Source organism: Bemisia tabaci, chromosome 2, assembly GCF_918797505.1.
Source record: "Bemisia tabaci chromosome 2, PGI_BMITA_v3".
In the NCBI taxonomy this organism is placed as follows: Eukaryota; Metazoa; Arthropoda; class Insecta; order Hemiptera; family Aleyrodidae; genus Bemisia; species Bemisia tabaci.
In genome coordinates this window covers 32,287,811-32,302,554 of record NC_092794.1, presented here as the reverse complement: position 1 = coordinate 32,302,554, position 14,744 = coordinate 32,287,811, and the positions used below count along the sequence as shown (strand labels likewise).

The following is a 14,744-nucleotide window of genomic DNA, read 5'->3' as shown; positions in this document are numbered from 1 at the left end:
TATGTGTTTTTGACAGGGGTTATGTTTCTCACGTAGAGCAGAAAGGGCACTGTTGCAGCAATCTAGTGCCGTTTCTGCAGTACATGCCCACTGCAGGGTGCGCGCGCATCGGCAGCGGCAACTCGTCGTTTGTTTTGTTTTGATACGATTGAGAGGTTAGTTTTGCGTTTCAAAACGACAGTGATCACGCTACACGCTTCACTCACGCTGAAAATGAAAGGAGTGAGAATTGAACCTTGAGTGTAGGAAGTGAGAGGAGCCCTTAACAGGTTGGATGAGGAAGTAGGTAGAAGATTACTACGCTATTGAACCTCAAAGGATACATTTTTTTTTTTTTTTTTTTTTTTTTTTTTTTTTTTTTTTTTTTTTTAAATTTCTTGACTTGAAATAAGCCAGAAATATTTTTAGAATTTACATAGCTACGGGCAAACCACATGGTGAAAGTTCGAAATCGCATACCATCAATTGCAACATTGCCAATTTTATTTCGTCTTCTTTTTTTTGTTCTTAAGTATTCTCTATTAAAATTTTGTGTAAACTTTCTTCACACCATCAAGATTGTTTTCGGAAAAGAGCGACGCCAAAAACGACCGTTTTTTGGCACAATTTGGGCCAGAAGGGATTTTTCTGAAACCGGGCCCAAACGATACCTTATGATACCCTAAAACTCTGGTAAAAATTTTAGCTTGAGTATACGCACGGTTTTTGAGAAATGAGGGGGCAAAGTTGCCAAATCGCCATCATTCTGGACAGCATTTCTACAGCAAAAAGACGGGAAAAATGGACGAAAAAGTTACACCTTTGATGGGTTTTGGCTGTAAATGTTCTCATTGGGCCCCCAAGCATTTAACTGTGTTCAGTTTCAAAAATTTTGGTCGCACAGTGGTCCAAAATGAGGGGAAATCGTCGATAAATCAGGATTCTTTGTCAATTTTTTAGAAATGGAAGTAAAATTGTCGGTCTGCTGCAGTTTTCATGGCTAACAATGTTCGTATCGGTCATCAATGCATGAAATTGTGTTCAGCTTCACACATTCACATCGCACATTGGTAAAAAATGGGGGAATTAGTGGACAAATTAAGATCCCCTGTCAAACTTTTTAAAAGTGAAGTGAAACTGTTGATCCCCGGTAGAGTTTAGATCCCGGAAAAATTAATAATTCTTTTATTGACTATTTAAATTTTTTTTAATTTTTTCTCTCCATTTTTCCTTCTTTTTTTTAAATTTCTGAAAGTTTGCATATTTTATTGAGATAATGCTACAAAGTCTATTCTATAACAAAGTTCTATAAACAATACGGTCTGACATGTAGTAATAATTAAAAAATGACTCAGATGGTGCTTTTGAGCCAACTTTCAAAGAATTAAAGGCATTTTTTCAAAATCTACAGTCCATGAGCTCTCCGTGTGACCGAAGTGCTCTCCTCGCTATATGACGCGTAACCCTTCAATTTTTAGTTTAGTCCAAAGACCTCATAGGAACTTACATTATTGAACCAGGTGGTGCTCTTATGCCAACTTTCGAAGAAATGAAAGGCATTTTTTTTTTCAAATTTACAGTCTTTGAAAATGAGTTGTTTGTGTGATGTCGCGGAGCAAAGTGCCCTACTTTTGGGCCTCGTAATCCCTTGAATTTTGAGTTTAGTCCAAAGATCTTTTAGGAACTTAAATTAATGACCCAGGTGATGTGCTTGATGCCCACTTTTAAAGAATTAAAGGCATTTTTCAAAATTTACGGTCCCTCAAAATGAGCTTTCCGTGTGATTTTGCTGAAAATGGACCTTTAATCCAATTAGACCCTAGCCCCCCCAAATTTTAGCGTACCCCAAAATCGTTGGACGTGCATAAGGAGACCATAAATATGGTGTTCTGTGAGAATTTTGAATGAAATCGAACAGATAGATTCTGAGATATCGCTGTAGACAGATTTGGGGGACGTCGGACGGACGGACACACATTTTTTCAAGTATGGTTATTTTGACTCCTGGGACCTTAAAACGTCTAGAAATGATGAAATTTCTACTTTTTTTTTTTTTTTCCCTTGGAGGATGACAATACTTCCTCTCTACCCTAGGGGAGCGAGAAAGTAAAAATTAAAAACATGAATTTTTCCAGGATCTAAACTCTACTGGGGACCAACAGTTTCACTTCATTTTTAAAAAGTTTTCAGAGGATCTCTATTTGTCCACTAATTCCCCCATTTTTGACCACTGTGCGATATAAATTTGTGAAGCTGAACACAATTTCATGCATTGATGACCGATACGAACATTGTCAGCCATGAAAACTGCAGCAGACCGACAATTTTACTTCCATTTCTAAAAAATTGACAAAGAATCCTGATTTGTCGACGATTTCCCCCCATTTTGGACCACTGTGCGACCAAAATTTTTGAAACTGAACACAGTTAAATGCTTGGGGGCCCAATGAGAACATTTACAGCCAAAACCCATCAAAGGTGTAACTTTTTCGTCCATTTTTCCCGTCTTTTTGCTGTAGAAATGCTGTCCAGAATGATGGCGATTTGGCAACTTTGCCCCCTCATTTCTCAAAAACCGTGCGTATACTCAAGCTAAAATTTTTACCAGAGTTTTAGGGTATCATAAGGTATCGTTTGGGCCCGGTTTCAGAAAAATCCCTTCTGGCCCAAATTGTGCCATTCTTGGCGTCGCTCTTTCATGGGAAAATCTCTATTAGTTCTCTTTAAAAAAATAGTATAAAAAGAGAGCAGAAATTTTGAAACGTTGCAATGGAGATGTACAATTTCCAACTTTCGCTATAGACATGCATCATTGCCATACATTTGAGATGAAAAACAAGGGCTAAAATAATTTTCTGGCTTCATTCTATCACTCTTTATGGCTCCTTCCCCCATGTATTTCAGAAAGGGCACTAATGCTCTTCCTTCAAGTGTCATTATGTACAACCCAGAAAGAGTATCATGTAAAAATTTTTTATGGAAATTGTCAGTCTACTTTGGGGACAAAAGAAAACCTCGAAAATTTTTTTTTCCAAAAGCTTATAGTTTACTCAAATCAGTTTTTTGCATTTTCTGAACAGTTAACATTTCTGCAATATGTGATTCAAGTACTCGATGGAGCAATCGAGTCAACATAAAGTTCTTTGCTCTTTGGTAAGCAAAGACGCATTCTTAGCTTCATTTCCAGACGAGCGATACCTCAAGTTCAAAACCACCATAAGGAAATAAAACATAATTATGTAATTCATGCAGACTTTGAAGCGTACTCAGAACAAATTCATGGTGACTCGGAGCATCCAGCTTCTGCGTATAGGCGACACATTTCAAATTCTTACGCTTACCTCCTCGTCACGGAAGATCCCGAATTTAAAATGTCGGAATCACAACTATACCGTGGCGAGGAGGCACATATCAAATTTCTGGACGACATAATCACTCTGGTAGGAAGAATCAGTAGGAGTTACAATGACAAAGAGGGTAAAATAATAATGACACATGAAGATCGGGCCACATTTGAAGCCGCAAACGAGTGTGCTCATTGTAAGGTGGATTTCTCAAAACCTGGTATCGTAAAGGTAAGGGACCAGAAAAGAACGGCAAAGTCGAATTATCTAAAGACTCTTTGTTCAAATTGCAATCTGATATTCCGGCATGAAAAATGTGTAAGAGTCGCCCTTCACAATGGAAGTAGGTACGATCCCCACGAGGTAGTGCTGGCTCTGAACAAGTATCCTCATAGCGTCGAAATAATACCACACACGGAGGAAAATTACATCAGCGTGACGGTCCATCTGGGTAACAGGTTTTCGATCAAGTTCATCGACTCAATCCGTTTCCTTCCCGCGTCGTTGGATAAACTGATTCAGACGATCCCGCGCGAATCTTTCGTTCGCACGAGGAAGCTCACTCGCACAGATAATGAGTTCGACATCGTATGTTGGAAAGCTCCGTTCCCGTACGATTACGTTGACAATCCGGCGAAGCTGAACGAGACGCGTCCACCACCGCGAGAGGCTTTCTTCAACACCCTGACTCAAACGCACATCTCCAAAGAGGAATACCAAAGGTTTCTCCAAGTTTGGCAATTTTAAATTTCCGTAATCTCGGCGAGTATTCAGATTTCTACTTGCGACTCGACGTGTGCCTCCTCACCGATGTGTTCGAGGAGTTCCGACTCTTTGGGATGAAAAACTATGGTTTGGACCGTGCCATCTACTTAACGCTACCCGGTTTCGCTTTCGACGCCTTCTTAAAAATAACTAAAGCGAAAATCCAACTCTTCAATGATATGGATATGGTATTCATGATTATGAGCTCGATCCGAGGCGGGATAACACAGGAGGTGAAACGGCACGCTCTCGCAAACAATCCTTTGGTACCGGATCAATTTGATCCTAAAATACCACTGAGCTATTTATAATACTTAGATGTGACGGTACTGTATGCACACACCATGAGCAAGCATCTACCCTACGATAACTACACTTGGGTCCCGGAAGGAGAGGAGTCGGTAACCCTAGCGAAAACTATTATCGACCATCCCGACGACGCTCCTTCTGGGTATATACTAGATGTAGATATTGAATATCCAGAACACCTCTACGACCTGCACAAGGACCTTCCGTTCATGTGCAGGAACAAAATACCACCATCGGGAGCGGGGAAATCGACGAAACTATTGTTGACTCTAGCTAATAAATACAACTGTGTTATCCACTATGTAATGTTGAAAGAAGCGCTCGGTCAAGGATTAAAACTCCTGCGCGTTAACCGGGCCATTTAATTCCGTCAGGCTCCTTTCTTGGCACTCTTCATGGAGCTGAACGCCCGGTTGAGACGGGACGCTACGAATCCGTTCCACCAAACGCTCCTGAAACTGTGCAGCAACGCTTGCTACGGAAAATTTATCGAGAACCCGTTGAAGCGAAAGAATATTAAATTGGGTACAAACAGCAGACAGATATTGAAAGCCATCTCAAGGGTCGATTTCGTAGATCGCACGATTTTCGACGAAGAGTTGGTAGCAATCCATTTACGGAGAACAGAGGTCGTCATAGACAGACCAATGATTGTTGGTTTTTCAATCTTAGATCTGAGTAAAGTACACATGTATCAATTCCACTATAATCACATGCTTAAGAAGTACAATCCCGACCAAGTTCAACTTCTCTATATGGATACGGACTCGTTCATTTACGAGTTGACTACACCGAACGTCTACGATGATATGATGACAGATCTACACTTGTACGACACCTCCAACTTCCCAGAAGGTCATCAATGTCGCAGCGCGACAAACCGTAAAGTAATGGGTAGTTTTAAGGATGAAACGGGGGGAACACCCATTGCTGAGTTTGTCGCGCTGCGACCCAAAATGTATGCATATCGTTTCAGCAACGGGGAAACAGAGAAAAGGGCAAAAGGAATATCAACAGCAGTGGTAAGATCGCTAAACTTTGTCAATTTTCTCACAGTATTAAAGGATCCTGAATCGAGAATGAGCGCCCCGATGCGCAGGATCGGGGCGCGGAAACACCAACAATACTCATTTGAAAGTACAAAAAGAACCCTCTCCGGACTAGACGATAAACGTTATATTTTAGAAGACGGTGTTAGCACTGTTCCTTGGGGTCATCGTGACATCGACGACGATCCTTGCATGGTGGATGAAAGTTGCGGAGCCGAGACCGAGTTGAGAAAAATCCTCGCTGTTAAACAACCTCGTATAAATAGTGTAAATAAATCTGGAGAACCGTCAGTTAAGAAACCTCGAATTTGAAAATAGGAACAGTGTTCACTCCGTCCTCTAGAATATATCGTTTGTCATCGAGTCCGGGTAGAGTTGAGAAAAAATCCTCGCTGTTAAACAACCTCGTATAAATAGTATAAATAATTCTGGAGAACCGTCAGTTAAGAAACCTCGAATTTGAAAATAGTAAAAGTGTAACTAACGGAACGAACAAATGATGGCTTGTCTCGATGTACAAGGTTTTTGGAGCCAAGGAAATTTCATCGTCAAAGAGTTTGGTCTTGTGGATATGAAGTGTACTGTAACTGAACTCTATTTATTCAAACCTCCGTTCCCTAGCAGCATGTTGAGCGCTAAAGACGTTGTGACAAACAACTGGTTAACACGCAATTATCATCACTTGGAATGGGAAAGCGGGTTTCTCGAGTACGATGAATTCACTTCAAAAATGAATCGCATCGGAAACCGCTACGATGTACTTTATGTTAAAGGTGAACAAAAACGAAATTTCATCAGTCGTTTCGTGCCGGAAAAATGTATCGTTGTAAATTTGGACACTAAAGATTGTCCGTCCTTGCGACTATTGGCTCGTTGGTCGACAGCATATACGTGTCCTTTAGTACATCCATTCTGCGCTATGTCGAGCGCATTCCGATTGTGTATGTGGATGTCGGAATCTTTTTATCGTGATTATTTCAAAGATGAAATCATGCAAGAGCAGGAGAAGATTATAGTGGCAGACGAACAAAGGAATCACCCCGATAATAATAAAGGAGTAGTAGATGAAAAGTCAGATTGAACGAACCGAAATATAGCAGACAGATAAAGTGAAATCATCCGTGCTTAATATAGCAGACAAATTGTCGAATCAACCCGACTTAATATATATATATATATAGCACACGAAAAGTGGAATCATTCGCAGACGATTTATCGAACCGAAATATAGCAGTCGAAAATTGAAATCATCCGTGCTTAATATAGCAAACAACTTGTTTCACTCGAAATATATATAGCGCACGAAAATTGGAATCGTCCGTACCTTGAAAGAACTGACGACATGGAAGTTTTCAACAATTCAATCTTGATCGTCAACGCTAAAGAGCTGACTGTAAACGCCCGCTACAAGATGAACAAACTCATCAAAATGCCAACCAAGTACGGGATCACCGTTGCCGCCGATATCATCTTCGAGAATCATCATCGTCTCCTCTTCCTACCTTCGCACATTACGAACCGTTTGACGGACGATGCAATTCAGGATATCAACGCTGGATCCTTCGATCTCATCTACGAAGGCCCGATCGGAAGAACATATAAATTCGCACTCGTTCCAAACGTTGCAGCTTGATTTATATTGTATGTATTATTGTATTCTTTTGTAAATGATGTAATGATTGAAAAATAAATAAATAAATAAATAAAATAAAAAAAAAATGAAAAAATAAACATGTTATTTTTTTTTTTAAATTTTTGCTTAAGATCAATCCAATTGCCTCACGGTTCCGTGCAGTAGTTCGTACGAATACTTCACAGGTGTGATCAGGATCACTTGGGCTGTAGTGTTGGCCGGAAAATTCTCTTTTACCACAACGGTCAACGTGATATCCACCGGAGCTGTTTTTAAATCTTCACCTTGAACGCATTTGATGACAAAAATCGGATGGTCTTTGAAATTTTCCATCAACATAGCTGGCTCGCAGAGTTTCTCACCTTTCCAGTAGTCTCTCATCAAATCGGTGTAGTTCAGATAGGCGTGTTTATAATCCAAACTAGCGAAATGCCCGTGACTGGAGTCACGGGTCTAGTGGCCGCCAAAATATCTATAACCCCGAAAAAATACTGGTAGGGGAGCAAGACATGCCATAAAAAAAATGACAAAATCGATAGACAAATTAGTTGAGGTGAGAGGGTGATGGAGCCAACAGAAAAATGAGCGGGGGGGAGGTAGAATATATATAATAATTTTTTTTATTGGGTGAAATAACTACAATCTACAGACACAGTATAAATGCTGGCAAAAAAATTAGAACTAACCTAGCAATGATTTATTAAAAAAATGAAAAAAAAATAAAAAATAAATTGAAATAAAGCATCAGCTGATAGCAAACAATGGTTACCGAGGAAACCAAGGAATGGAACTTTCATAAAAACAGATTAGTAGAAAACAGCGTAAGTAGGGCACTTACGTTATTAACCATTTATAAGTAAACGGTAAGTGCGATTTAACCAAAAATCTATACAGTTCTTTATAAGACCAAAATGGACAAAATTACAAAATTTGAATAGGCTAACGTAAATCTAACGATAGTTATCGTGAACGAGAGAATTGATGACGTAAGTCAGGTAACTATTATAGGTGGGATGGGATTCGAGAAATCGTAGATCGTATCAACTTGAGGAAACCGACGCTCGCCGATTTGAACGCTGACCGAGCGTACATTTACAAGGTCAAAAAGAGAGGAATCCTTCAGGTGATTGTCCCGTCGATCCGTTTGAAATACCAACACCACGAATTTGGGCTTGTGCCTGCTGGTTGTTCTTACGCTCCATTTGAACGTCTTGGTCGGAAAAATCCCCGGGATGTCGTGCGATTCCCAATTCATGTAACCGAAACTCATCTTGTCGTTCTTCTTCATCTTGAGCAAGATTTGTTTTTCCAGTTCCAATGTGAATTTGGCGATGGGAATCTATCAATAAATTTCGATTATTTTAAATTTGATGATGTAACCGTCCGCGGTCGCCGCGTCGGTGATATAATATGCGTTCTTATCCGTACCACTGCGCACTAGGATCAACTCTTGCGAGCATCTGACTAGAACGTCTTTGAAATGTACTGCGAATCCGCTGAGTGTAGACAACGGTACGATAGCGGAGAAAGTTTGATTCGCCGTTGCGTAATCCCATTCGGTTCATGAATGAGCGATGTCACAAAACCCGGCAGTTGCGAGTCCCGCGGTTTCCGCTCTAGTGTATGTGAGATAATTTTTCACGGTCGATGTCACTCCGACAGACTGAATGCTATCGACTTCCGTCCCGTTCACTTTATACTGCATACGGTCGAACATGTACTGGATACAATTGTTAGCCAACTTGAATGGAGGTTTTGTAGCATCTGCGGCGGCTCCAGGATTTTTCTCGAGTTTCACTTCTACACACATGAAGATCCTCGAATCTTGAGGCACGGTGATCAGGCCGTGGGTATCGGGGTGAACCGGATCGAATCATTGTTTCCACGCCGTTCGTCGACCGGACCGAGACGGATGTATTCGTATTCGATGATCTCTTGTCGCCAAGCTTCCATCTCGTTCTTATTTTGGATTTTTCACCACAAATCCGAGTTGTGTGAGAGCCCTCTTGGAATATTCGGTCGAAGTTTTCCTCTGCTGCTGCTGCTACTGCTGCTGCTGCTGCTGCTGCTGTTGACAACTAGTCCGTGAATTATCAATTCTATTATATGCAAGAGAATATAGGAACGTATCGTCGTCGTCGTTCTGGATCCTTCGTTTATCCATAAGTTGGCGGTCTCACGTGCAGTCGCACTGTCACTTTTTCACCACCGAAATCGATCGCTCTTCCTTGTTGGTCTACTATATTAACGAGCAAACGTTGGATCTTATTACCCAAGACGGGGTTGTAATGAATCTTCGACGGTTGCTCTACCATTTTGAATCCTGGTTCGATATCGGGAGCAAACGCATAAATGTGATGTCCGCGCACCCTGTTCACGTATCCACCGTCGGCGATGCTGCATTCGATGCATATCATGTTTACAGGTGAGATGTTGACGCGATAGTCAGCTTCGTGCCATTTGTCCGGTGCCAAGAGACGCTTTCCGAATCCGAGCACCTTACGTAAAGTGCCGGGTCTGCGGAAATCGATCCAGTACTTGGATTTGATGCTTACGTTAAGCGTACCGTTGTTCGCTTTGAGTTTGATAGCTTCCGCTCCGCCAAGTTCTTCCTGCAAGTATTCTTGTATACCCTCGATCTCGTAGGCTCCGATCGGGAACGAAATTCCCGAGTCATTCTCGTCGCGGCTCTCGGAGTAGAAAAGCAGTCTGTTCGTTATGTCGATATTCGGAACGGAGTAATAAGTTACAAAACCCGTCAGACCGATCTCGCAAGGTCCGAACAACTCGAGAGGTCTAGGCAGTGGAAACTCGAGAACGTTGCTCCTCCCCGTCAACATGAACGTGTGACATCTTTTCTGTGTTTCCATATTCGCTTTCGAATACTATATATTCTTGGTTCGCACGAGCCATTCTAAACATCGTTTCCCGCAGACGCTCGAGTTGAAATTTTGTTCGCTATCATAATTGTATCCTATCATCGTCGTCGTCGTCGTTGAGCTACCGCGTGAGCGTAAAATGTATCGCGTAATTTCAACGGGTGGTGGTAGATTACCGAAGCTGTCGTAGTACAATGCATTACCGCTCTTTGAAATCCGGTACGCTGTCCAATGTGTACCGGGTCCATCACTTCGGTCCAAGTTGACGATACCGCATTCGGGTCGTTTGGGTTTCTTGCTAGCCAATTCATCGATCATGAACACACCGCGGAAATGCGGGATTCGTAATTGTTCTGTCGCAGCGTTTCTCAACTCAACGTCCATCGCTCGGCGCGGTAGCTCACGGATCAGTTTAAATTCTTACGGTATGGTTTCAAGTAAAGTCCGTAACCTTTACGGTACGGTCGCAAGTACAATCCTTCACCTAGGAGTACATTCTTCTTCAAAGATCCGTCGATGACCGTCTTGATCATTTTCGCTACCGGTGTGATTGTTCGCGCGGCCAGACCGATACTCGTCAGGAGATTCTTGACTCCAGCACCCGTCTTCGGGATAGCCAAGATTCGCTCCGCCCGTATCATCTTCTTCTTCTTCGTTTTCGACGCTCCGGCACCCGTCATTGGGATAGCCAAGATTCGCTCGATCGTCCGCTCCGCCGGTTTCGTCTTCTTCGACGCTCTCTTCTTCTTCTTCTTCTTCTTCTTGGGTTGCGGTTTCCTCGCTGCCACCGACTTGTTTAGACCCATTCCGAATTTGGCTTCGAGTTTCATAGCGTTCGTTACGGCGTATGCTGCCGCTCTTTCACCCAACGATGAGTCGGACGCTTTCACACGTTCCCAAGCTCTGTCCACAAGTATGAGATCGGCTTTGTTCCTCTCACCGGTGTCTTTGGTCTGACTGTAAGCGATGTCGTGGGACTTGAAAGCTTCGTCGAGCTTATTTATACCCGGATCTCCGCGTTTCAATCGTTTTGCGAGGCGAGTGCCCGGTCCGCAGTACCTGTAGTCGCCCGGTAAGTGTAGTTCGAACGGTAGTGAATTTATCAACGAGTTTAACAGTCCACGTCCTTGATTGGTTTTGCTGCAAGTTGATAATCTTCTCGGTGACATACTCTGACGAAAATATCCATACTATTTATACGGAGAAGTAGACAAGGACTGTCCGATAAAATAGGGAACGAATACGATGCGACTCGTCAAGCAAAGAAAGTCACCGCGAGTCGCAAACCTCGACAAACGGAAGAAGCAAAGTGAAAACCGACGACAACAGCGACGACAAAGTGAACTGTTACCGGACAGTATCTGTTGCATCGTTTGCGGACCGTCCAACTGCGGTAAAACAAACGTGATAGTTTGCTTGCTACAAATCCGAACGGATTGAAGTTCCGCAACGTGTACTTGTACTCCAAGACACCGTTCCAACCCAAGTACGAAGAACTGCGTCGAATATTCGACGGAATTGACGGTCTCGGATACAACGTCTATTCGGACACGGCCGAGATTGTTCCACCAAACGAGTCTGCATTGGACGAACTGGAGAAACATCCGAAACACTCCGATACCGCGTATGGTGTGCGGAAAGCACTCAACGGAAACTTTCTTATCGGAAACCGAACCATTACTGTCGATTCGGACGGACGACTAATCTTGGACGGTGGCGATGAGGTGTTCGAACCGACACCCGGGTTCTTGGAACTCCTTTTTAAGAAACATCCTTGTAATTACACAGCAGATGATCGCGCTAAATTCGAACGAGTAGTTACGCTCACCAATGCGTATCGTTGGGATAATCATCCACATGGTAGACCCAAGTCGAACTGCAGTCGTAAATACCGCGATCTCATCAATCCTTTGTTCGCTACATCGGTTCCGAGATCAACGAGGAAGTCACCTCGTAAAAAATTGAAGAAAGGCTCCGGTATCAAAATTCATCGTGCGAAACGGGAACCTTGTCTATTGGGACGATCCGAACGAGTTAGTCCAATGTCTCGTTTTACTTGGAGCTTCGAAACAAGGTGGTCACACCGATCACGATCGTGAAATTCTGAGTATCATCGAAGAGCTTCGCGAAGCGGATTACATCCACTAAATATAGGTTCCGCACCAAAAAAAATGAGGCACACCGACCAGTTTGGGAGATCGAAAGGGACTTACGTTCGCAACACGAAGCAAGGTCCCAAAGGTGACGGTTTCTTACTGGATCCCGACGGGAATTATCTCGTATCTAACAAACGGATCCGACAACTGCAAGATCTCAAAGAGGATACCGACGCCGTGAACAAACAATGGACAGACTCAAAGTGGACGGAAGTTATGAATTCGACACAGCTTTGTTTGGAGAAAATGGACGAATATAAGAGTATCATGCAACGATTCGAGACGAAATTATCACGACTAAAAAATAGGATCAACCAATTAGAGGTCGTTAATCGAGCGAAAGGAAAATAGTGTTGCGATGAGTCACACCGACGGTTTTGGCCGATCGAAATTGCGCCGAGGTCCAAAAGGTGACGGATTCTCACTGGATTCCGACGGTCATTATATCGTATCGAACAAACGGATTCGTCAAGTGCAAGATCCCGAAAGAGATGACGATGCGGTGAACAAACAGTGGTCCGGACGGAAGGGGAAGGAAGCCATGAAATTAGGTCAACACTGTCTGGACCGTATCCACCAACTTCAGCAATCTTACAATCGTCTGGTTAAAATAATAGCATCGAAACAGCATTTGGATCGAGAGAGCGGACGACGACGACGTCGACCGTAATTATCATGTCGGCAGAAAAACGTGGGATCGTCGAGGAGTTATATAAACCTGCACGACGAAACTATCCGTGTCGTAAAGTACGGATTCTCGGATTGTTCGATTTATGGCAAGCCGATCTCGTCGAGATGCAACCGTACGCCTCGGTTAACAAAGGATACAGATATCTCCTCACCGTCATCGACGCATGCTCGAAAAAGGCGTGGGCCGAACCGCTCAAATCGAAAACGGCCACGGATGTCACTTATGCCATACAACGCGTTCTCAAAGCAGCCGGAAAGTCACCGAAACATTTACAAGTCGATATGGGCTCGGAATTCCACAACTCCAAATGTCAAGCATTGATGAAGCGTCACAAGATCAATATGTACAGCTCGTACTCGACAACCAAAGCCTCTATTGTCGAGCGATTCAACCGAACGCTCAAAACGAAGATGTGGAAAGAATTCAGCGCGCAAGGATCGTACAAGTGGATAGGTCTATTACCGAAACTCATTCGCGAATATAACGGGGGCGTTCATCGCACCATCGGGATGAAACCAATTAATGTCACCGAAAAGGATGTACCGATGATCCTGCAAAAGCTTCGTGGGCCGCCGCTGAGTAAAACCTAAAGAGGCGTCTGGTCACACGAAAACTGAAAGTCGGTGATCACGTCCGGATCTCCAGACTCAAAGCCATGTTCGAGAAAGGATACACACCGATCTGGAACACGGAAAATTTCAAGATTGTCACCGTCAATCCGACCGTTCCGATCATGTACGATCTGAAAGACGCGCACGATACAGTCGTCAAAGGAAAATTCTACCGCGAAGAACTCCAACCCACCACCTATAAGGATACGTTCCTTGTGGAGAAAATTCTGCGTCGCAAGAAAAACCAGGCCTTTGTCAAATGGTTGGGTCTGGACGCGAGTCACAATAGTTGGATCGATAGTAAGAATTTCGCATAAATAGATTGCAACGCGGACGTTTTTTTAAACTGTAACAGTAAATTTCCACCAAAGAATTTTTTTTTTTTTTATTCATTAAACTGAACATTGCAATATCCAATCCCAGTTGCTTCATTCCAAAACACAAGGTTCCGATACGCGTCTCCAAGCGCACAATACTAAAAATGGAAATTCCCGAATCAGACCCTACTCTTCAGTCTCCGATACCAGGCCCATACTGTAAGATATGGTCCATCGTGCAAGCCGCCAAAATTTTACAAGTCGGAAATCTCGAAAACAAAAAGTCGTATCAAAATTCGGTCCGTACAGTTTTCCGATCTTCGATAGTGTAAAAGAATCGCATCGGTCCAGGGCGGATCGGAGGAGGGTAATTTTCCGAAAATTATTTAATTTCCCGAATCAGACCCTACTCTCCAGTCTCTGATACCAGACCCATACTGGAGGAGACGGTCTTTCGAAGCCGAAAATTTTTCCAAGTCCGAAAATCCGAATTTTTTGCACCATCTGGCAACACGGTAAAATTCGATGTTGCAAAATTTCACCCATAAATAAATCATTTATTTATGTGCACCGTCCCGCAACGCTGTTGCTTAACCGCCATCTTGAAGGGGTAACATACACCATTGCATAACCCGCAGATTGAAGGGGCTATATTACACCGTTGCATAACCCGCATATTGAAGGGGCTACATGCAATACTTCTTTTTTACAGCGTTGCCATATTGTTCAATAATCACCTTGCAACGCTGTAATTTAATTTGTATTTGTCTGCACAATTTGGCTAAAAACTTTTGTGCTCAAATTCCTGTTTTCATACTACTCATGATTGGATTTGAGCTTAACGAAACACTTTTTGAAAACAGTTCGAGAAAGTATTGGTAATTCCGTTCAATTTGCTGGGACATAAATTATTCAGAGGGGAGGGTGCCAGAAAACTCGGCAGCATGCAAGAGAGGGGGATAAAAATCGTCGGGCAATGGCGAGCGTGCAAGATTAGGGAGAAAATAATTA

At 42.8% G+C, this 14,744-nt stretch overlaps 2 protein-coding genes across 5 annotated transcripts in view; both read left to right on the top strand.

The window, feature by feature from the left end:
• Positions 1-14,744, top strand: part of Uck (Uridine-cytidine kinase) — a 184,675-nt gene that overhangs the window by 136,989 nt on the left and 32,942 nt on the right. The gene's annotated exons all lie outside the window — the stretch shown is intronic.
• Positions 526-5,760, top strand: LOC140224057 (uncharacterized). Its single transcript, XM_072297158.1, has one exon. It carries the CDS (start codon positions 4,793-4,795, stop codon positions 5,756-5,758), a length of 966 nt encoding a protein of 321 aa, XP_072153259.1. The 5' UTR covers positions 526-4,792; the 3' UTR covers positions 5,759-5,760.

Coding starts and splice junctions, on each gene's coding strand:
- LOC140224057 (XM_072297158.1), top strand. CDS start 4,793: ATGGAGCTGAACGCCCGGTTGAGACGGGACGCTACGAATCCGTTCCAC.